The 24,201-nt window shown below is 41.0% G+C and overlaps 1 protein-coding gene and 1 long non-coding RNA gene across 10 annotated transcripts in view; one reads left to right on the top strand and one right to left on the bottom strand.

Moving 5' to 3' along the window:
- Positions 1-1,844: 1,844 nt before the first annotated feature.
- Positions 1,845-22,835, bottom strand: LOC140002644 (uncharacterized). Its single transcript, XR_011809687.1, has 3 exons — positions 21,676-22,835; positions 20,585-20,675; positions 1,845-2,530 (listed from the first exon to the last, which is right to left on the bottom strand). It is a non-coding gene; the product is annotated as an uncharacterized lncRNA (long non-coding RNA).
- The window catches only part of PAPLN (papilin, proteoglycan like sulfated glycoprotein), a 60,985-nt gene continuing 39,241 nt past the window's right edge, over positions 2,458-24,201 (top strand). For 2 of the 9 annotated variants that reach the window (XM_027459173.3, XM_027459174.3), the window contains exon 1: positions 14,205-14,580. In XM_027459173.3, coding sequence (XP_027314974.3) covers positions 14,500-14,580 — 81 coding nt within the window. In that variant the 5' untranslated portion in view covers positions 14,205-14,499. Of the gene's footprint in view, positions 2,537-8,657; positions 8,680-13,169; positions 13,666-14,204; positions 14,581-24,201 lie in introns of those variants that run through there. The other 7 variants (XM_027459180.3, XM_027459176.3, XM_027459177.3 and 4 more) reach the window with 6 other exon arrangements.

The raw sequence follows: 24,201 nt of genomic DNA, 5'->3' as shown, positions 1-24,201 counted from the left end.
GTAGAGTGGGGTTGTTTTCAGTTTATAGAAGCAACCTGTCATTGTTAAGTATTTATTTACATTACCCAGTTGGTTTCTCAGATGCCATTTTGGGGATAGCTCTGTTAAAGGTATCATGTTTTTTTTTTTTTAAGTCAGCCATATTATGCTAAATTGAATTTTAAATGTTTTGTTCTGACTGGTGAGTAGATGGGGGTTGAATGGAAAAAAGTTCTTCTGTATCCAGTAAATCTGCTCTACAGACAGTTGTAAAATTGAGGCATCCTATTCTAATTTTTGCTGAGCATTTTGGTCAGAATTTTGGGTGGGTATCCATTTAGTACAGTGCTTTAAACCAAAGTCTGTAAATCATGTAATTTTACATCAAGCTCAGCACAACCTCTGCCAAATACTGCGAGATATGATTAATACTTATAATAGTAGCTAAAATTAAATCTCATGCTTTAATAAGAAAGCAGATTTTCTCAACAGCCTTTAAGCTCTGCAGGGTGAGATCATCGTTGTATCAGTCTTGCACAGTGAATATTTTGACACATTCAGTAATGGTGTTTTTCTTCTCTTAGAAACAAATGGAGCAGCTGGGTACAAATGTCTCCCACTCCCTTACAGGAATGGTCAGTGTCTCCAGGTGCTACTTGCTGTTTAGTGTTGTTGTCTGTTGGTTTTTTTTTTTTTTTTTTAATGGTTTTACTATAATTACAGAGATGAGAGCTCTTTATACTTAATCTTGTAATGAGTTTGTTTGCGTAATGCATTTACCCAAGTGGACTTCCTAGGTGGTGAAGCACAGAGCTTACGCATACTGTACCGGCTGTGAGACGGGTTGCTGGGGATAAAGCAGGGATAAGTGAAAAAGCTGCATGAGAAAACAGTATTGAGAGCTCTAACGCTATCACTAGAGCTAGTGATATGCTGAATGCATAAATAAAAACCGCTAAAGTAGTGATCATTACTAGCTGGGGATGATAAGCTTAAACCAGCTACTATGAGGCAGTAAATTGCTGTCTCCCACTGCAGCTCTGTGAATGTTGCATTGTTGTCTGGGGCTGATAAAAACTAGAAGCAGAAAGAGTATTATAAGGGTGTGCCTGAGATGATGAGATGTTAGTTTGTAGCTGTACTTCTTATTCCTCAGGGTTTATACTGAGTGGTTTGCTTTGTCAGCCTGAACAGACGTTTAAAAGCCTTCCTTGTTGGGGTTAGCTGTTTTTTCTTCCCATTTAAAAATCTAGGTTAGTGAGCTGTCCCCCTTCTGTTGCTGAGAAAACCCTGGAGAGTGAGTGAGATAGGTTACTGATTTATTCCACAAATGTTCCCAGAACCTCTCTAAAATAAGCTAGAAACTGGAATGTCTGCGGTCTGATTTCAAACAGATATTTAAAGGGTATGCATTTTGCATCTCCTCCTCAGAGTCTGTCAGAGGTGTGCACATGATAGAAACCTGCATTTCTGGCTTGTGCCTGCCTCTGGGTAACAGGAACAGTTGGTTCTCTGGCCCAGAGACCTGTGAAGAAGACACAAGCATGCCTCGTGTGAACCATGCTCAGCTTGGCAACCTCATATTCTCACTTGCTTCTAGTGCTAAAAGCAGCATAGTCAAGTGTGGTATGGCAATCAGATGTGGTAGCTCCCAGCCCTTATGGGAAAACACCATCGTGCTTTCTACAATTTTCCTGCCCAAAATAGCAGGAGTGTTCCCAATGGTTGATCCCCTAGTTTGTTCTCAATTATCTCTGCCTTTCCTGCTTTTGTATATCCATGTGCATGAGGGAATAGTGGAGTAGAGGAAAACATGCAAGAGAGGGTCAATAGGTTTTAGGAACGGTGTCTATCCATGTAGTCTATACTGTAGTGAGAGGTTTAACAGTAAGTTTTCCTGATTTAATATGACTCTGAAATAACCAGACAGGCACCATTTGGCTGAGTGCATAGAAGTCACTGGTGCTTTGATAGTGCTGATTGCACAGTCAGGCCCTTAATAATTGCAGAAGCATTCTTTCAGTGGAGCTATCTTCCCTAGAATATGCAGAGAACCTGGGCATGACTGGAAAACTGTCCTGGAAATACCTTGTCATGAAGTTTTCAATCCTTCTTTCTAAACCTGTTTCCTAGCATCCCCTGATTTTTTGAAATCAGCATCTGGTCACTTGTCTCAGTTTCAAACTGTTTTGTTGCCCCTTATAATAAGATGTCCAGAATGGAACATTAAATTTCCTCTCCAGTGGGGCAGAGAGAGGGAGAAGATGATGGGACTTCCACCCCCTATGGTGCAATGCCTCTGTATAATAGAACCTAGCAGTGCTTTATTATTTTTCCCTGATACGTTGTATCATAAATTACCATCTAACATGTTATTTCCCTCTACACTCCAAACTCTGCTGTTTGCTGTATGTGTCCTTGTGCACTGAATTCTTGTGGTTTGAATTGTTTTTCCCAGGTATGCTGTTCTGCATTTTTCCCAGATGAATCCACTCTTATTGATGTTTGCCTCTGCCTCCAGTTCTTCTGCAAGAGTTGAGTCCAGCATTGACTAAAGGTAAAAAAAGAAACCAAAAAACACAAAATCAAACAAAAAAACACTATAGTTAGAATCTCATTGCTGTATTTCTCTAGCTCTAGTGATTTTTCATCGTTCTTCCATTGCAATTTACATGAGCATGTTTTTAATTTCTATTCTTCCTCCATCAAAGAATATTTTGAATCACACCAATTGTAATAATGATTTCCATCTTTCTTCATTAGAAACTCCTCTCATGCTACTCCTTGTTTTCACGTTACATTGTTATTTTGGTAGTGTCTCTTACCCAGATTCTGTTGCCAAGATTCTGTCTGTATCCAAGGCAACTTAAATAATTTTGAGAGTAATATAGTGTGAGGTGATGTATCAATTACTAATATCCAAGTAAATTATCTCTATGGCACTCCCTTTATACATCATTGTAATTCTGCGTGATTTAAAATGTTTGGGTGCCGTGCGTACAGTTGTGTAGACAGGGAAAATTCTTCCCTAATGAAGACCTGCTGTTTTGTAATGCTGCAGCGTGTTCCAGCCTGTTCCAGTGCCATGTGCATCACGTGGGACCTGGGCTGACAGCCAGTGCAAATGTTTCTTCAAGGACTTTAGGACATACTCTAATTACGTTTAGAATCTTCCACTCTCTTTTCATCTGAAGGATGTCACTCTTTCTGCTCATTTCAAAGTGCAGTGCAAAGCCCTCCATCTGCCATTATGAGAGGGCCCCACTGGTGCACTTGTGTGAGAGGCAGTAGGATGGCTGCCTTTGTGAGTGACTCTTTAACCTCCAGCTGTGAGAAGTCCCAGGCCTTTGAATGCTGTCAGAGCTGGCCAGTGTCCAGCAGTGCTTTCATCCAGTGCTGGAGATGTAAAATTCCCTGGAAGAAAAAGCTTCATTTCTCTGAGCCTGGCAGGGGACAAGGAGGGAATGAGTTGTGGGATGAAGCATCTGAAGGTCTCTATACTTGAAAAGAAAACAACAAAGCCTTGTGCCTAAATACTAAAAACTGGAGGAAAAAGGTATTTGTGGGAGCTATGTATGTGAACATGTGTATTCTCTATCAAACTGGTATTGAGTATATATGATCGGACTACAGGATCTTACCTAGGGGTCTTTTTTAAGGGAATTGCCTGCAAAAAAGTATGGAAGAATAAAGGCCCTCATGCAATACTGTGCACTGGACTGCAACTCCTGTGAGATGAGGACAAGTCTGTGTTTGTGTGTAATATATGGCAAATGAGCCTGCATTTGTGTATGTATATAGAACAGGTTGGGGGCTTTTGAAAAGATGTAGGCTCAGCTTGGAGTAAATGTTCCTGATGTGGGGAGAAAGGAGAGAGCCATTCTTGTCTGGCCTGCCTTAGGCTTGCACTTGGACAATTTGCTGTCCTCTTCTCTTTGCTGTGGTCTGCACCCTCTGACCAATCAGTGCTTAATTGCATGGGTTCTGTCTCAGAGAGCCACACACGATAACACCTTCTTTTCAACTGAATTAATTGTTCAAGAATAGCATTGTTACATCAGATCTCTGATGAATTCATGAGCCTTATTGTCTAGGCAAGTACATTAATTAAGTGAATACAGAAGAAAGTCTGGGTCAAACTTCAGAAAGTCAGACAGACTCTCTCAATCCCTTGTGGCTGCTGGGATCATCCTGATGCCTGGTGTGACCTGAGTAATCAGTGTATTGCCGGGCTGGCATGGCTCAGTCCTAATTCTCCCAGGTTCACAGAGCAGTGTTCAACAGCAGTTTGAGGCTGCTGTGGGTGGCGTGTGTCCAGGAAGAAATTTGTGTGCGTTCAGGCTGCACCCGGCAATGTCTTGGAAGTAGCTTGGGAGGTCTTTTGGTAGGTCACTTGGCATGCCACCTTGGGGGCTAGGGTCACTGATAATGCTGAAATGACTTCAGGAGAGGAATGAAACCGGAGTTGATTATTTCTAGCCTGCATGACATTAGAGGAATACAAGTCACCTTGAAGTGGTACACGGCTCAGCTACTGATGATAGTGGTAACTGGGGTAGCCACTGATTGTGATAACCAGGAACATAAAGTTCATGAACTCCTTTAATAAAAGATTGGATACAGGCGCATGTGAAGTTACTTGTTGGACTGAGCTTCTTCTGAAAGAAAGGAAGCCCATTTTTTTCCTTCCATCTCCTCCAAGTTTAGGATTAAGAGCAAGGAAAAGAAACTGACACTAATTCTCTTCTTTGCCTACACTTGGCTTATATTGCTGTAAGCTTGCTTATCTCAATATATGTAAGATGAAAGGCAGGCTGTACTCTTGGGACTGACTGTGCAGGACTGGAGTAGGTGTCTGGCTTGAAGAGTTCTCTTTGTACTTTAATGGGCACTACAAGGGCTTCCCGAGAGAATTCTTCAGATGAAAGCTGTTTTTTCTATGGCAGGCTGTGTGGAGTCTCATTATTGCTCTGGCTTTTGCTGCACAGCACATATGTTACTGCGGGGTTGTCAGCCCTTCTCCAGCGCAATAAAAATAAGTAGATTAACGAAGCAAAGAAGATTAGAGACACTTTGGGGAAGGGAAGGGAGGAGGATGAGCGGGAGGGAGTATAAAAAGAGAGCACAAGACTGAGAGCTAGGCTTCCCCAGTGCATGTTACACAGGGTGGCTATCTTTGTCCCTTTTGGGTTTGGGTTAGGCCGACTGAATAGAACTGATCCTGACACCATGTCCAAAGAGAAGCTGGAGTCACTGGTCAAGAACATGGAGATCATGCTCTCTGAGGTAGAGCAGCTGAAGATCCACTGCACCAAGCAGACGGAGGAGGTGAACCAGGTGGTGCAGGAGCTGCGCCGAGAGAACAAGGAGTTGACAGAGAAGTATGAGCACATCTGTCAGGACCTGAAGGAAGCCAAGGAGGCGATTGCCCAGTTGCAGGACACCAAATTTGCCTTTGAGGCAAAGGAGCGGCAAGCACAGAAGCTCAACCGGCAGCTGTGAAGCAGCAGGAGAGAGAAGGAAGAGATTTAACCTGGTCTAAGAATAAACAGAAACCTTTGACTGCTGCAACCAAACATCCCTGGACTGGTATTTTAAAGCAACCTTTTCCCTTTCTCCTCAGACTAAACCTGTGCACTGGAAAAAAAAATCTTTGTGGAGGCAAGATCTCAGACACAGCTGGAATTCTGCCCCAGAAGGCTCTTTGTTAATGACTAAATACCTCATTATGCTGGGAGGGAAATCTCATTCCAGAATCCGTTGTCAGAAACATGAGCCATAGGCGTAGAGCAACAGCTGCCAGGATCTGGGCACCTTCTCATGCCCCATGGGGGTTGCACAAGGACAGAACCTGGGAAAAGAACTGTTTCTGCCTTGAGGCACTGAAGAGCTGTGCTGTGAGTGTCTGTCAAGACAGAGAGAAGGATCATCATCATCTTGACAGCCTCTGTTGCTCTGTTTCATTGCTAGCTTTTCTCTGTGCACAGCCTGGCTGTGATGCTGCCCTTAGCTGGGTGTCAGCTTCCTTGCTGCCTGACACTGGAAGACCTTGATGAGAGCTAACATTGTGCCTCGTGCTTCCAAGTTCTTTCTATCAAGGGCATGTTGGTCCAGAGGATCTTTTAATGCTCTTACAGTCAGTCCTGTCGTCTTACAATTACAAAGTGAAGTATAAGAACTGGAAAGGTTTCTGTCTCAATTTCCATTTCAATAGAGCTAAATCTTAATGACTCCATGTTTAGCATGCTAGAGTTAAACCTCTGCTGAATATAACAGTTTTTTAACCAAAGAACATGTTTTGGCACTGGAATTACTTTTCTTAAGCAGAAATAATGTGTATAAATGGACTGGGAGTTAGAAGGATAAATGTATTTGGGGCATGGGGGTGGGAATTGCTTGTCAGAAGTTTTGCTTTCAACTTTTCTCTTCTGTCTCTCCTAAATGGCATTTGGGGTAGTCAGTGCCAAGCCCAGCTAAGAGCAGGTGACTTTTGACTGCGCAGTGAATAGCAGGAGATCTCTGGGGGGAGTCTGGAGAGATTGCTGGGAGAAAAAAGCCTGAATGTTTAAACAGAGGAGAGCTGGAATAGTTCCAGGAGGATTTTTCTTCATGTTAGCTGTGATGTAGTCAGCTTCCTTCTTCCCTTCAAAGCTTTGCTGTATTGTTATCTCTTCCCGGCAAGCTCCCTCCCCCAGCAAGGGCCAAAGTTTGGGAGAAGCAGGGATGCTGTTTCTATTTTTGAGGGACTCAGGGTCTGTGTTTCATCAGGAACACAGGCACACTGTGCTGGAGAGGGGGAAGCTAACTGTACTGAGAGCAGGGAGTCATCACCGGGGGAAAAGGAAGCCTGGCTGCTTTGGTTACCCTGTAGAGCTTCAGGCAAGGGCAGAAAAGTTTAGCAAGACCTTTAAGGATTCAGTCCACCATTAGAGAAAATATAGAGAATACAGTTTTGTCACTGATTATCAGACCAAGATCAGGCCTAGAATTAGCTAGTTATTGTTCCTTCTCTGCTCTGCCTTCTGCCACTTCAGTCTGGGCCTGATCCAAAGCTTTTGAAAATGAAAATCTTCCTATTAATTTGACTGAGCTCTGGGGCAGACCTGAGTAGAGGGCTGCTTTTTGTTTGGCAATCAGAGTACTGGGACATCCATAAGGAACACCTTTCTCTGTGAATCGCTGTAAGTAGGAGCTGTGACAATGTAATTTGTTACATCCATGTACTCTAAACTTCAATTTTTGCTTTTTTGGGTAGAGCAGATTGGAATATCTATAAAACATTTGGGAGATCAAAGACTGTCCTTTATGTTTCCAAATCTAATCTGAATATAAATGATCAGCCTTGACCCCTTGCTCCTTGCTCACCAGTGACAGCTTGGGGAGCACAAGAAATAGTTCATCACTATGTTTGTTTGTGTAAGACCTAAAAATGTTTTCTCTGGAAATTAATTTTCTAGCCCATATCTTTTTACCACCTGTGCTTTCTTCTACTTTTTATATATAATTAACATGTAAAATCAACAATAAAAAGAAAACAAACAGCTGAGGGAGCGTCTGTTCTGGATAAGGCATTGCCTCAATTAATGCACGTATGTGTTATTTTATGTGTGCATGTGTATGCTTGCTAAATATAATTATTCCAGTTTAAATCCTCTGCAGCAAGGAGTGGACTAATGAAGACCCTCCAGATCTCTCTGTGTCCTCAGGTTAATCTCTCTAAATGAGATTCTCTGTGTGACTGCCAAGTTCGCCCTACGCAATATTTAAATCCATGATACAGAAAAAGAAAATGAGATTACAGTGGCCTTCTAATGAGTTTCTTAATAATTAGCAATGTTCTAAGTGTCTAATTTTAAGGAAGGCTGTGATTTTATGTAAATATCCTAAGATCTGAGGTGAGACTTTGGGAAAACAGAGGATGCATTATCCAATGCTAGAAAAAAAATAATATAATCCTATACACCCTTCCAATAGACTCAGTTGTATCCTGGATTTGCTTACACTGGTTAAACTTGGGAGCAGTCAGGCTGATTTGAAATCAGTCTAAGTTCTATTATGTGTAGGCCCTCCATTTTTATATGCAAATCTTTGTGCATCCAAGTACAGTCTTACCAATGGATCAGTGCCTTTGCTTGGATCCTGAGGTGCAGCGTATTGGAGTGTCTTTCAAAATGGTTTGTCTGGAATTAGTCACAGCACATGGAAGCTGTTTTCTTTTTGAACACCAGTGTTATCAGTGTGTGCTTCTTTTCTTCTTTAAATGGCCTAAGGATGAAGAGCTGGAATGTGTGTGTAGTATCATCAGCTTATTCAGAAAGTTGGCCTGAATAGAAGCCATGCGTGATTTGGATGAGAATAAAAATAAATACGAAGTGACAGGCTTACCATTTCCTTCATCTTGGAAAAGGATGAAGAGAGGTGCCTCGTTCTTTGAATTCAAAAAGCCAATTTATCTTAAATCTGCCCTGGAGAGCACAGAACAGTAATTGGCTTAGTTGTCAGGAAGGGACTAAGAGAAGGGCACCCATCAGGCCAAGCGTCTGTGATCAAGTGTTGTTCTGTTCCTGGAACAGATTATAGCAAAATACTGATGACTGCATTGTTTTTCACTGTTCTGGGCTGTATTAAATGGAAGTGCCCGAGAAGGGTGGCTGGATGGGAATGAAGCTGGTACCTTAATGACAGGAAATCTCTGACAAGGTGAGTGAAAAAATGGCTTGGAGAGAGTGTGCTTGGGTGAGGGGGAGGGAGCTGGATGATTCACATGAGTACATAAACTGATAGATGGGAATCCTGGGCTAGCAGCTCGCACTGAACAAAAAAACATGTTGCTGAATAAAAATCAAAAGCTAGAGGTAACCTGGGATTTTTAAGGTGTACAAATAAAGAGGAGCACAAAGTTGTTGCTTACTGACCCTTAGGGCAAGGAAAAGTGGGCTTCTTCCTGGAAAACATGAGGAAAATCTCTCAAAAGTCACCTAGAAGCCCCCAAAACTTCACAAAAGCACAGCTCTAAGACCTTTGTGTGAAAGAGGTGGAAGAGCCCTGTATGATACTTATTTCATTACATATCAGCATTTCACGAAAACCTGCCTTTGGAAAGATCTCCAGATTTCAGAAATACAGTGTCTCTAGCAGAACTTGTGCAGAACCCAATGCTGGCAAACAACAACACAATTATTTCTGCTAGTAGCAGCACCTGTACAGAAGATGCACTGGATAATTGCTCTACAAAGTCCTCAGAACTTGAAGAGTTCTTGGGTCTCTGGAGAGGAGAGAGGGAGCAGTGCAAGAGTTACTGCAAGGGGATGACAGGCTTTGATGCAGCTGAGTTGTACAGCAGAGCTGACTGGTGTGTAGCCTTGTAATGTAATTTCTGGCTTTCCTGTCAGGACCTCACAGTGTCTCTTGGACATGAATTTGAGCCTTCTTTCCTGAGGGATTAGCAAGGGTTTTCATTCTATGTACCAAGAGGCTGTGATTCAGAGGGTTAAACAACATGCCTATCCTGTGATAGTGAGTAGGAGGCTGGGAAGAACCGAGTTACTAGTGCTCTATTATTCAAATTTGAAAAAAAAGTTCAGATTGAATCAAATTTGTCTATTCTGCCTTTTCTTTAAAATATAAGAAGAAAAGAATTTAGTATGTCAAGAGATGCTTTCTTTTCAGAGTGAGCTGAAGCCTCTTGTTTTCAGCTCCCTGTGCACTCGATAGGAGGAATGACGTGCTGTGGTGTCCCTGATGGCAGTGGACTTGGTTTGACATCCCTTTGGCATTCAGGTATCAGCACGCTTACCCGGAATGTCAGATTACAGCTTAGTGGTATCACGTGCTCAAAAGAATTTGAGGATATGTCCTGAATAAAATGCCCTACAGCACTAGGCCGAAGTATGTGAGTGGCTGTCAGTTTCCTTTGATTTGGCTACAGCGCTTACCTGAGAAACTGCATGTTAATTTGAAATCAAAGTGGAAGCAAATATCCTGTTCCTAAGTATGTGGCCTAACATAACCATAACATCACAGAGCCTTTCTCTTTGGCTAAAGGACTAAAGGAGAGATCAAGAAAAACAGTTTGTAATGTGTCTCTGTGCTGTGGTCTCCTGATCACAGTAGTGTCCTGGAAGGTTCAGATCTCTTAAACAAACTGAGCACCGATCCTTCACTTCCTCAGTGGCCCAAGCCACTGAGACGAGCTTCTCTTCTGAGGCTTTGTGAGTCTCATATGAATTTCTTGGGTAACAGTGCTTCAGAAGCCAGCCTGAACTGAATTCACATTATCTCATTGAGAACCAGCTTCTCTGAAAAGTATTTTGCCCGGTAAGTTATGGAATACCTGAGAATGGAACCTAAATTTCCTGACTTGAATCCAACTGGGTTTCTAGTTGAAAAAACAGAAATAATGCTGCTTGCAGATAAAATAAAACCGATGATGCTGTAAAAGTGCTAGACAGCCTTAACTAGTTAGAGAGGAGCTGTGTCCAGCATAGCAAGATAGGTATCTTTAGATATTCTTTGAAAACAGCCTCTGGCAGTAAGGAATCTTGGTGGTTTCTTTCTGTGAAAGGTAATTCTGGAGTATAATAAAAGAAAGCAGAAGTCTTACTGCTGACCTCTGTGTAACTGTTGAAATTCCAGCATCACAACTCCTGTAGAGATTGCTTCTTGCCAGAAGCACTTCACTGCTGGGATTAGGAGGGATATCTTGGTCAGCAACACCTATTTACTGTGCATTCACCTTAACTGATTCTTCTGGATGATCTCATCCGTAACACCCAGATGCCATTGCCTCTGGGCTAACCCCTGGCTAGAGCTAGTGGCAAGAGGGAAATGCCTTTGGTCCTGCCTGTGTTCACTCCATAGAGAACTGTGGGTGTCTTATCAATTATCAAGAGACAAGAATGGTCCTGAATCAGTGGATTATCATACATAATGGCACATGATGAACTAATTTCAACACAGGGATAATGTCCGTTCTGACAGAGAAAAGGTACACACGCAAAACATTCTTTAGAGCTGCAGGGCAAAGATTTACTTCGTATTTGCATTGTCTTTTTCCTGATAAGGACGGGTCTTGAGTTCAAATCCCTCCTGAATAGGTTCTGGTTTTGTCATGTCTCTGCTGGAACCAGGAAGTATGAGCAGACTTTTCCATTTCTTCCCTTAATAAAAGGAGTTTCATCAGTGTTTCATGCTGCTTAGTTGCAGTAAAACTCTGGTCACTTCTTGTTATTTTAGCATCTTAGCAGGTTATCTATTAAGGTTTTATGGGGTTAAAAATAAATCCAGATGTGTTTACGCAGTATCTGCTTTAGTGCAGTAGGCACAGCTGTTGTTCGGATGTGTCCTGGCTAGATTTCAGCAGGGACAGTCACATTTTCCCTGTTTCTAAACTCCTTTGTAGCCTTATAACTATCAGCAAGAACAGGAGAACCACAGGGACACTGCTAAACTTGGTATTTCCAAAAAATCGTTCAATAAGGGTCCTGCTGCTGCTAGAAGAAATTTTAAAGATCAGGTTTTTATAAATTCATCTGGAGTTGTGGTTTTTTCCCTATTAACTTTCAAAGCTTTAGGATTCAATTTCAAGTCTTTTCTTCCTAATGATACACGCTAAAAGCTTTGAACTAATCTGAAAGCGTGGTTTATTCGTATCAGGCCAAGGGTTCAGACTGCTATTTGTGGGGGCTGGATATCATGAACCTTGGAATATCATTGTGACAGCTGGCAGCATGGCAGTAGCCAAGAGCCAGTTAAGAGTAAAGGGTGGGTAAAGCAAAAGCATAAGCTGCTGGAGTGTCTTTCTGATAGAAAGGAAGGGCCCACAAAAATTTTTCTTATAGAAAAATCTGATTCTAAATGGGAAAAGCAATAGTTTCTATATTCTTTGTTAGATGTTAACTGTGTACAATTGTTGACTCTTCTGACAGGGGGAACATAGGTAGCCATGCATCAGCACCACCATTAGACACTCCTCTGGGGTATGTCATATCTTTAAAACTTTGGAGCCCCCCTTCTTGTTGTTGGAGGTACTGACCTTTTGTGCTGGTTTTCCTGTTACGGGTTATCCTGTAGGCTTTGTTTATTGTGCCAGAGCTAGCTGGGGCAGGAAAGTACAGGGTTGCTTTTGCATGTGTAAAAGATGTGACTTTGTTTGAACTCCGTCCCACATGGCATGTGTAACCATAGGATCTGAGTACTTTTTGTAGCTTGTACCTTTTGTAGCTTGTTGCCAGACAGGGATTGACCAGCAGGGATTAAAACAGCTGTAGCCCTTGAATAAAATTGCTTGCTGTAGTGTGTGTGCTTCTGTGTCACCTGGAGCATTTTTAACATTGTTAGAAGCTTCTTTTCAGTTTGGAGCTGTCTAGGCTTGTCAACAATTGCCAAGGTTATTGTCTCTTTTTATCATTTAAAGTAGTAATGTGGTCAAGAAGAGAGCAGTGATACCAGTTCTGGATATTTCATTGCACGTTTGATGTCTTCCTTGTAGATCCAGCATATGGAGTTACCTGAAGGCAGAAGCTTCAGCTTTCCTTTTGAAAGCAAGGTTCTCTTTCTTACAGTTTCAAATGAACTGCTGACGAAAAAGGACTCTAACACTGGAAGGCAAGCAAAAAAACAACCCAAGAGACTTTAAAGATTTTGTCATAATCTTGGAGACTTCTGTCATAGTATTTTTTTAAGCAGGGTTGAAATGCTGACAGCTGTTATAATTGCTGGCCAGAATCTATTTTTATAGATCAGTGACCTTTGTATTTCAATATTTTATACTAAGCAGAGGAAAAAATCAATAGAGGGGAAAAATAATCTGTTTTCTGGATAAAACAACAACAGCAACACGTAAGTTGTTATGCAATGATTTCTCCACTATCCACATGATTAACAGCACAAGTTTTTCTTGTAATGCATCCAGCTAGATTTGTGTTCCCTGTACGGTTTTTCTATTGCTAAATTGTTCCTTCATGGGATTTTTCAGAGGGTATCTGAATTGCATGGCATTTGTTAGAGGCAAAAACAGAGAAACCTGAGCTGCCATTGTCTTTGGTTAAATTCATATCTGTATCCAAAGTGCTGGTATTTTCAGACCTTGGGAATCTGCTTAACTCTGCCTAGAGCCAGATCTAGCTGTGAATTGTATTTCAGTTCAGACTTTCTTTGGTCAAAAGAGTATCTGTGAACTGTGAGTCTGGCTTTAGTTTTAAAGGAAATGTTAAATTAACTAATAGAGTTAGGAACTTACAGAAATGAGTACCAAAGGGATCTGTAGATAACTGTCTCACTTTTGATATGCTGCCTGCAGCTAAAATACAACTAGTTATAAAGGGCTCCACCCCTTTAATAACTTAAGGCACAGTTTAGAGCCAACGTGTGTGCTCACAACACAGACTACAGGAGCTAGAAACAACTCCACATCATGCATGCACACATGCATGATTACAACTCTGGCTTTTCCAAGCAAAAGAGAAAACACTTGTGAAGAAACTTAGAGGCCGAAGGGGTTAAATGAAACCCAACTCTCCTTTTCCTGTGCAGTAAGGATTAGTAACCAAACAGAAGCTGGAGAGAAGAGCATGTTAAGAGCCACCGTTTGAACCAGAACGATAAGAAAGTGGTTTTTGCAGCTTGACTACAGTGGTGTCAGTCCCTCCAACTTTTGCACTCATCTTGCACAGGTACACACAGAAGGTAAGAGTTGACTTTGTGTCCTGGGCTGTCTCCTGATTCTTGTCCCTGGACATCTATTTTGTTTTCAGTCTTTTCAGTGCTGCTTTTTTTTTTTTTTTTTTTTTTTGCATGTGTTTTTAATATTATTTATATATATATGTTTTGTTCTTTTTTTTTTGTTTTGTTTTTTTTAAACTGTCTTCGATTTCCCACCATTTTTTCCCTTTGATTCAAACACGGGAGAGGACAGACCAAAGTCCCTGTGACTGCAAAACTGGATTTCCTAGTAGGGAGGGAAGAAGACACTTCATGTATTTGGTGAACATTAATCCCTTTCACTCGCAGTTAATTATACTGCAACTTAATGTAATCCAAGCTGTTCCTGACATTGTGAGTGGGCAGAGCAGGAGGTGGAAGGGTCAGGTAGCAGTTTGATAGGATGCAGGAGAAGCCCGCTGGGGGGCAGACACATGTGCTCTGCCAGCAAGAATGCAGAAAGACACAGGTAGCAGGGTATTAACTGGAGAAATATGACTTTTGCTGATAGGAGTAAAAGCCTGTCCAGGTGCTAGGACTAAAACCCCCTAACTACTACTCCTGAGTGCTCAGCTGCTTCTGATGATGTGCTAGCAGGGCAGGGTGCTGAGGGGAGGGATGTCCTGATTAGCCAGCATTGCTTTCAGCTGGGTGAGGCAGGATCCATTTTGGAGGCCATCTCCAACCAATGATGCTGTCCAAATCAACGGGCCTGCTTGTGAAAGGGGATGTTTATAGGACTGGATCTCTCATCCCTGAGGACGTTTGGCATGGGAGGCAGGCCAAGAAGCTGCTTAAGGGATCTGTACTGGCAAGGAGATGGTAACGGGTTGGCAACAACGTGGCGGGACAGTAGATTTGCCTGATGTCCAGGTGTTCCTTGGGGGTGGCCAGGTGGAGGTGAGTAGCTGTTGCTTACAAGCTCAGTTTCAAAGCTTTGACAAAGTTAATGTTGGTCTCGAATTGAGTTCCTAGGGCTAGGAATAACTGCTGCTAGTACCAAGGTCAGGGAAATGGTAAATTTATTTAGGTCTGTCTGTAGAGACCCTAAAGAGGGCTTGTAAACACCTTGTCTATTACTTTTTGAAGTATCTTCAGAACACTTTTAAAGTTGTTTTTTTGTTTTGTTTTGTTTTTTAATCTCTTCTGCTTTGCACTTATGAGGGCCCTTCACCAGCTTCTCTGCTAGCTGGCTTGCAACTTTTATGTTCTTCTCCTGGTCTCTTAGAGATGTGCCATCCTCCGTAATGCCGGCACGTTTCCTAGGCTCTGTAAATAGAGCAGCCATGAAAAAAATTTCTTTTGGAGGTGCAGCTTGAAATGCTACACAGTCAAATGTGTATTGGACAGCCTCATACTTGAACTTTCAGGACAAATTTTTACTGTTACTAGGAGCAAAGGGAGGTGTTTGTGATGTGCGATGAAAGTAGATAGGACCATGCATCTTTGGCATGGCACTAGCTTAAACTAATGCTTGTTCACATTAGTAAACAGAATGATTAATAAGATGGAAAAAAAATATTAAAGCATGTAGCGTATTTGCTGTCTTCAGATGTTTTGCTTTCAGCATTTTTTCCTTGTCCAGTGTGAAATAATTGAGGCTTCTTTTTTCATGTGCACTCTCAGGTTCTTACACCCTAGGGATCATCCTGGCACCTCAGAGGTGTTTGTTTTTAAAATATTTTCTGTAGCATGTGCATATTCTGTTCGCTAGTAAACTGTACAGTCTGTCGCTTTTGAGAAAAGGTTTTTGACAAAGGATTTGAGGTGACTTTCAAGAAAGGGGATTGGCTTTTGTTTGCTGCTCTCTCCATGGTAATATATTAAAAATGATATTAAGTATAAAACAAATGAAGTTGCTTTCATTTTAAGGGGAAAGAAACAATCGTGGATATAGAATGGGTGATCTTAAATGCTGCTGTTCAATGAGTGATAACCTTCTGATGCTGATCCTCTGTCTCTGTTTTGGGGATTCTCTCTCTCCCCCTCCTCTTTTTGATCCAGTCACTTACCAGCTTGGTAAAAGATCTAGTTACTTAAGGGATTACTTGCCTCACAAAGTTGGCACCGAGATTCAGTTGGCATCTCTGAATGGTTGTGTCCTGACTTGTTGGAAAGGTTTAGGAAATGGGAAAGGAAGTACGTTGTTGCAACTGTTTTTCATGGTAATTGAGTTTAGTTATTAAAGTATTTTTTTTTCCTAAAGAAACATGGATGTTCTTTTAAAAGTGGGAACTTGCAAAAAAAAAAAAACAAATATATAAATAAAAATCCAATCTTGATTGAGGTCCCCTTCTTCTGAATGTAATGTAAATAAGGCAAAATAATATTCTTTGTCTTAGAACAGGTAGGGCTTATGCTGGCAAAAGTCCTTCTCTTTGTTCAGAGGAGGGTTTCAAGTGTTACCCGTTTTATTAGATCTTGTATGTACTTTGACTCATTGGTACACAGAATATAATAGTTTTTTTTATAAAGGGAGCTATTTTATAAGGTCTGCTATTTTGTATAAGGACAACACCTAGAATCCATCAGATACAATTTCAGGTGTTCTCATGATTCATGTTATAGCCTTGTCATTAGCTGATCCAAGGGGGAACTGTTCTTCTAGGGGCATACTGATGCTGAGTTGAACTACAGAGGAAATCATTTGCTTTGCTCTTAGGTCTGTGAGAAGTATCATATAAAACTGACGATGAACTCCTCAGAGTACCTAGCATAGCTATGAAGACTAGACAGTGATGGGTGATTGCTCTTACCTAGTACAGTCATTTGTGGTTATGCCCATGGTGTGATGGACTTGTCAGAATAAATTTCACATTTCACAAATCATTTCACTGGAAATGATACTCTGTTGGATAGTTTCACTGTCTCATTTTTTAATCTCTGCTGTTGGATTGGAAATATGATTTGTTGTGGTCCAGTATCTTGTCTTGGCTGATGACTAACAGCAGTTACTAGATGTGTGAGGAGGGCCTTTAATACTAAAGGATTTGAGTGCGTAGGTAGTCATACGCATAGTCTATGTACAGACCAGTTGTTCATGCTTTCTCACACAGTAGCAAGCTCAAACTTTCTTGACATGCAGACATGATGTATGGAAAACAAGTACTGTCAAAAGATTGTTTATTTCTCTGCTTAGCTCTTAAAGCAGTAATTGGAGGTTCTGGTTTGGGTATCTGTGGGAGAAAACAGCTTGAGAGCAAGGAACCAATTTATTTTTAGATCCTACTGTTGTCATTTTGCTGTGATCACACAGTTGAGCATGTGCTTCCTTTCAGTTCTCTCCAGGCACTGCGGTGTGATCACACTCTCCTAAGATCATTTTTATGAAGTTAATTTTTAGTGACAGATGAAAGATGCTTGGCTATGTCTTTAGAGACTGCAGCCCTAATTCCCCTAGTACAGGTTCTGCTTCCTAAGTTTGTTAGTCAAAAGTTTTTTTGCCTTTTTTTTTTTCCCCATTTCTTTTGGTTCTACTCACTTTCATCATCTTTCCCTTGCATAGTAATGTAAGTAAGCCCACTGACTTCTCCGGGGAATTTCCTGCTTCATACAACTGAAGATATGTCTGCATCACAGTCAGCAAGGTTGGTTCCTTCAGGAACAGTTGTACCCATGCTAGTTTTGCATGCTTGGCATGTTTGCAGATATTTACAGGTAAAACCGAGCTAGCTTTTTCTTCTTTCTTTTTTTTTAAAGTAGATTAGATGTGGAGGCAGCAGCAATCAAAACATGCGTGAGGGTCAGGGTAAATATTCTCATGTTTCCTTACTTACACTGTTGTTAGTCCTCAAACAAATTTATTTAAAGGTAATGCAAATGTTCCCTAAGTACACTGCAAGCATACTGTTGAATGTGGCGCGTTAACATACTTTCAGAAAAGAGAAGCATATCTTGCAAAAAGGCAATAAAAACTTTGTATTGTTTTACAGATTCCTTTTAAGATAACCCTGGCTTTTTTTTTTTTTTTTTTTTTTTTTTTTTTTAAACAATCGTACAACTCAGAAGATCGTCACATTGTTTATTTGGGATGGAATGAATTTGAATAAAATTGAAGTAGTTCTCCAGCATTGAAATCCCTTGCTTTCCTAAGAAATTCTCCAAAAATTCAATTTGAGGGGGTTAATATCAGCTGGCTAGTGTGCTTATAAACAGCAGTAGTGCTCAGTGTCAATATTTCACATCAGGCTAAATAATTCATATAAGCAAAGCCTGAGCTTTAACAGGGCAGTAGTTGATCCAGAAGGTCATTAGACATTCCTCTTCAGTTGTTAGTGTCTGGGTTATTATATCCTTGTCATGTGTTTTCCATAGGCAGAGTGTGGCTGCTTGTTGCAATGTCTAAATCAGTCTGCATGCACTTGTCTTTATCCCTATTTGCTCACACATTTAATTAACAAATAAGGACAGTGAGACTACCAAAATAGAAGGCAGAATCCTATCTTCTTACAATGAATTTCTATCTGCAAACCTAATTGGGGAAGTCTGGACGCAGAAAATTGAATCTCAACTGATATTAATTGGTACATAGCTGTCTTTATGAAATACTTCATTATTTCCTGCAGAGGTCTAGTAGAGTGACTGCGTTTACTTGGAAGATGCAGCTCCAATAACAAAAATTTTAGATATTTCATTGTGGATTTTGGAGATTGGGAAAGAAGCAGATGTACCTTTTCCCCACCCCCTGATAGGGTGTGGTGTGATACCTTGCTAGAGTTTGTGTGGTTTGCAGTCTGATCTCTGCAGTCTGATTTTTCAGCTTCTGTGATTTCCGTATTCAAGATAAAGCCATATGGCACAGGCTACTGTAGCTTCCCTGGGTGTTGCTGAACTTGACATTGCTTTAGAAGACCTCTGTAAAAACAGTTGGTCAGTCTGAGGCAGTGACATTAAGCAGTGGCCCAGTGCAGGTTTTATGCCTGTTCTGCTTTAGGCAGACGGCTGAGACAAAAGTCTATTGATAGAGCAGTCTAGAAGATGCTTGTGCATTGCCAGTACTCTTGGCTGATGCTCTGCTACTGTGCTCAGTATGTTTTTCTCTAACTTTTTTTTTTTTTAATTTAACAAGGTAAATTTTAAAGTTATGCTAGCTGAAATTTTAAAATGCATAATATGGCTGAAAGTATATCTCAGCAGGAATACTCTTGATGAAGTTTACTTAATCCCTAGCACATGTTTGGAGTGAATTAATAAATTGGTGTGTCAACGATAAAGATATCTCTGTAAAACCTTTACTCTGCTTATGTTGTGTTTTTCTTTATTTTCCCTCCCTTCCCATACCACGAAGCACCTTCAACTAGTCTTGTCTTTAAACACACGTTTAATAAACATTTATCCACTACTTTGTATATAAATGCTTTTTTTAATAAATGTGGCTTACTGTGTGGTCAAGACAAAGGAAATTCAGCATCCTCCCACTTTAATAGGCATATGCACATTAATTAGTTTATTCACTGTAGCCCAAAGGGCGTCGGGCCCAGGATTTTCTTTGCAAAAATGTCCGAAAAAAGATGGTTCCCTGTAGTCAGGGAAGAAAACAGGCAGTCACCTTGGTTAGAATTATCTTGAATGTGATGTCCTCTGTCTAAAGGCATTACCAGTTTCTTTGTTCCTCTGGACTTCGTGATGTGGTCCTCATGCTCCCCCAAAGCTGCTCTCAGTATAAGTAAAAGGAGCTTTTTCCTTACCCTTGGGCCTTACTCCATTAACATCTTTTCCTCCTTGCTTTATGTGCTTATTTTTCATTTTTAACTCTTCCACCACAAACTTAAAAAGTGCTTCTCAGTAGACAAGGATAGTAAGAGAACAAAAGCTGGAACCAAGCTATGCTGGATGTTTTTAGAGCAAAGCAAAACCCAGTAGCATCTTCAGAAAACATTGAGTCTTAAGAACTCATCAAGTGACTTTGAGTCAGTGACTAAGAAACGTGATGCCACTGGAAAACTGGACAATGTAATATCCATTATGATTTCCCACCTCCTTCATCAGGCTACTAAAAATAAAGTAACTGAGTAAGATACAACATATAAAGGGCTAGGGGTAGCAGTAGTGGGGAAGGGGGAAGGAAATTCGGAAAATGTGGGAGTAGCAGAGTCACAATGACAACTTCTGCTTTAATGCTAGATATGCTAAAATTTACAACAAGTAATTTAAATCTATATTGCAGTGAACAAATATTTATTGCAATCGCTAATGTGTACCTCAAGCTGTGAAAAGAGCTTCTGTCAGGGCTACCTTGGATGAGAACAGTAGATCTGCATGGGGAAATTCAAATCCTCATCTGGAAGATGAAAAGAGCTCTAAGTGGCTGCTCAAGCTAGTACTGCTGGGTGGCTTATGCGCTTAACTGCTTGCTCAGCCTGGCTCTACCTTGTCTGGCAGTAGAAAAGTGGCAACCCTGAAGGGGTTTTTTATCTCCCACCTATGAACCACTTCCAGAACAGTCCCCATCCCATGTATGTGGTGTGTGCCTTTGGCCAAAACGTTATTTAGAAATGCAGTTCACAGGCAAAAGATTGTCCCATCTTATGTGCTAAACAGAGAAGAACCACATAGCACTGGCTGTTCAGTTATGCCCCCCAAAAAAGTGAGAAGCACATGCACACAGACCAATACATCTGTGTGCAATGGAACTAATGAACCCAGTTTTCTTTGGACTGCGTGATTTGATGCTGTAGCATCTAAACAGCTTAAGCATTCGTTTAAACAAGGCTGGGTTATTCATAACACCACTTTCAAGTTTGGATTCCCTCCTGTTGAAAAGAAGTCATCATCTAAATGAGATAAAAATCTAATATATCTCTTCATCTCAGCCCTGTATTTATTTTCCCTCCAACAAAAGTTAACTTTATGATTTTGAAACCTTGAAATTAGCCAGCTGTTTCAAAGTTATTTTTACACTTACACGCACACACAGGCAACGTAGGTCTTGTTTCCCTCGGAGCATGGATGTTGAGAGGTGATTTGGAAAAGAGGCCAAGTTGAAGTAGGCAATCCTGAATGTTGTTTGTGTGTTGCAAGGCAGGATTTGCATGCGTGAAGAAAACAGAGAAGTCATTAAAATTGTCCTTTATTCTCTTCAGTTTGTCTCAAGTGTACTCCTGGTCTTAATGAATAATTCACTGATCTTGCTAAGCCTGCATGGCCCTGGATAAAGACTTTGTAACTAAAATATTTTTAAAGCAGTTCACTTGGCTCCACTATAGAGAAATCTCCAAGACTGCCCATCTGGCTTTTCCAGACTTTTTATTTGTTAAGGCAAAAGTTTATTTACTGAGTAGGTTCATTGTTAAGCCCCAAAATGAGGATCCTTATCCCAGTTTTCAGTAAGGTCATTATCTAAATAAGTTAAAAATCTAATATATCTCTTCATCTCAGTCCTGTATGCTTCTTTTCTCAACCAAAAGTTAACCGTATGTGTTTGAAACTTTGAAATTAGCCATCTGTTTCAAAGTTATTTTTACATATATACATATACATACATACATACATACATATATATATATATATATACATATACACACACACACAGGTGATGTAGGTCTTATTTCCTTAGGAAGGTGGCTGTTGAGAGGTGAGTTCTGTCCAAGTTTCTGAAATTCCAGCTATCTCCTCTGTAGCACTGTGGCCCTCCTGTCCACAGCACCAAGCAGAAGTAGGTAGAAAAAGGGCACCAGAACATGCTTGATGGATATCGTCAGGCAGAAGTTTCTGAAACTTCCACAAAATATTTGATCCATATTGTTTTGAACAGAAGTAAGGATTCTAAGTTGCTAAATTCAGTTTCAGGGTTAAACTTCTCCCATGTTAAGAGCAATTTGGGTTGTCCCCATTAGAGAGAAGAGCTTCATAGTTCAGATGTCTGCACAGATGGCATGAATGGTGATGGGTTCCAGCTTTTTACTCACCTAACCTGAGCAGTTGATGACAGATGTGGATGGCTAGAAAATTTTAATCTCTTCCAGTATATTGAACTGAGGTTTCAGCTGTGCCTACCTCTGGTTCTTATTGAAGATCCAGGTTGCTCCTTACGTATTGTGAAGGGATTTTCATAATTCTTGATATAAATTCAGATTTTAGCACTGTGGTAGGAATTCCTACACGTGAGCCTTCCAGCAGCTGTTCCATCTTGAGTCACCATTTCCTCTCGGATCCTGCTGCTGTTTCAGGGTGGAAGGCAGTGGAGGAGCTGTTCTAGCACAGTACGAAACAGAGCTGGGGAGTGTTGAAAAGTGTTAAAGGACAGAGGGCACAGAGAGCAGCAGCTGGTGTTGTCACAAGTGAAAGCACTGCAAAACACTGTCCTTTTCTTTCCTTCCCCCACACACCCAGGCTTCAGTGAGAAGAATGGCAAACAGAATAACATATGCTGCTGTGTCCCAGGTCATACAAGGAGAGCAAGAGCCATTAAATCCAGAAACAGACCTTGACCCCTGTTTTGTGAAGGTTTCAGATTCACCAATCCAATCTGTGTTGTTTCTGTTTGACAGGGAGGCAAAAAGGATTAATGCTGAATACTGCATCTGGGGAAGCTTTTAAAATAACAAGTTTGTTGAAGCTCAGAGAAAGACACAAGATTTGTTTTGCAGTGGAAGATTTAATAGGCTGCAGAAGGCCCTGTTCCTCCTGACCATTTTTTCCTGGAATCTGTTGACTAATTTAAGGGGGCTGGATGGTCTAAACTTTTTAATGCTAAATTTAGGCCAGATGTTAGACATATGACAGCAATTTCCAGGCTAGTGCAATGGCACAAAAATGCAAGTGAGCACCAGAACCATAACCTGTTGCTTTTTGTAGGGGTTTGTCCCAAATGTTTAATGCTGTTCCTCACAGAATGTCTTCATCCCATCTGGCTGAAAACCTCCAAGATGCTAATTACTTGGAGACTGGGAGCACTGCCAGCTCTGGTGAGCTGCTTGCTTCTCTAGCCTCTTCTTCAGGAGCATCACGAGGTTTGGGCCCAGCTCCTTATCTGCCTCTTGATGCCAGGAGTTGAGTGGGCAGTACGTTACCAGCAGCAATAGGCTGTTGGAGCAAGGGATGTGATTCCCACAGCTGTCTGTGAACCCGAGAAGTGCCTGGAGTGGGAGATGTGAGAGAGGAATGCTAGGGAAGGGAGAGTTTTTCTGGGCAGTGGGAAGAGGAGACAATCAGTCTCAAAGATCTACCTCTGTCTGACACCAACACCACCCAAAAAAGATACTTTTCTTACAGCTTACCGCTTTGCTAGTGGTGTGAGGATGTTATAAGCTGCTTAAGAAAAGCTTTGCTGTTTCTGTGCATGGAACTCATAGCAAAAGGGTTGTTTCCTCATTTCTTGTGGCTGTCCTACCCATCTGAAAATCATTTCACAGTCAAATAGGGCTGTGACGCAGATCTAGCCTATGTTTCGGCTGTTGGCCTCAACTACATAGAGAGTGTACTTAACCTCTTATGTAGGGCAGCACTAGATTGTTTCTTCCTTGACTTGACTTGAAAGAGAGCTAGTAGCACGGGTGTGTGATAGAGGCTACGTAGTCTTTCCTCAATTTCTTCGGAAGGCTAATCCAAAGTGAATGAAAGTCTTTTCATACAAAAAGCTCCTAAAGCTTCATTTTCTTATGAGTCACATGACTGGCATTCAGTATATAGTGACAGAAGCTTATCTCCCCTGCTCCTTGATAGTTTGCACAAAGAATTGGGTGCAGCTGGGTTTTTAGCACTTAGTGGGTTTTATATCCAAAAGGAAAAATAGTAAAGAGCAAGATTTTCATCCCTAGCACTCGGGATACTGGGAATGTCAAAATATGTTGTATACGGACTTACAGAACCGTAATGAGCTGTGTGGGTTCAGTGAGGCCTAGCGCTATGAGGGAAGTGGTTGCTTGACATAAGGTAACCTGAAATATCCAAATGCTATATCAAGCGTGTTTCATTTCAAGTACTTTTTATTTCTGATCTGATATTCTCATACAACAATGATTTTGTATCAGTAATTAGATTGTTATCAGTGATATACATTCTTCAGTTCATTTGGATTTAATAGGCCAGGCCAAAGGAGCTGTATATTAAGTTTTAATATTAAATAGGGGTGTTGTTACAATGACTATTAAGATAAACATTTAATTGTTGATGCTTTTATTTTATGCACTGTGAAAAGAAAGTTTCTCCCTCTTTTCCTAACTTTGAAAGAAACTTGGACTAGATAAAAACTATGCTAGGAGTATCTAGTCTCTCTCTTCTTTCTGGGCTCAGTAAACAGGTCATGAGGTCATGAGAAAGTGGTCATGAGAAACAGGCAGTTTCTAGTGACCAAAGCGTCCTTTGTCACAGCTATAAACTTTGGTGAATGGTGCTTCATGTGGGTTCGGTTGCTGCAACTCACAAGAGGAAAGATAAAGTAGCAAGAGGCAATGCACCAGTATAGAACTGTGGTCACAAATAAGCATAATGGCCCAGTTTTTAGGAACTGTTGTATCCTGTTGTATGCTGCCTTTCCAGTTTGTGTGGCCTAAACTCCTTTCTAGCTCTGCAGAAGGGCTG

The sequence above is a fragment of the Anas platyrhynchos genome, chromosome 5 (genome assembly GCF_047663525.1).
Source record: "Anas platyrhynchos isolate ZD024472 breed Pekin duck chromosome 5, IASCAAS_PekinDuck_T2T, whole genome shotgun sequence".
NCBI classification, from domain to species: Eukaryota; Metazoa; Chordata; class Aves; order Anseriformes; family Anatidae; genus Anas; species Anas platyrhynchos.
This window is presented reverse-complemented; position numbering and strand designations above follow the sequence as displayed.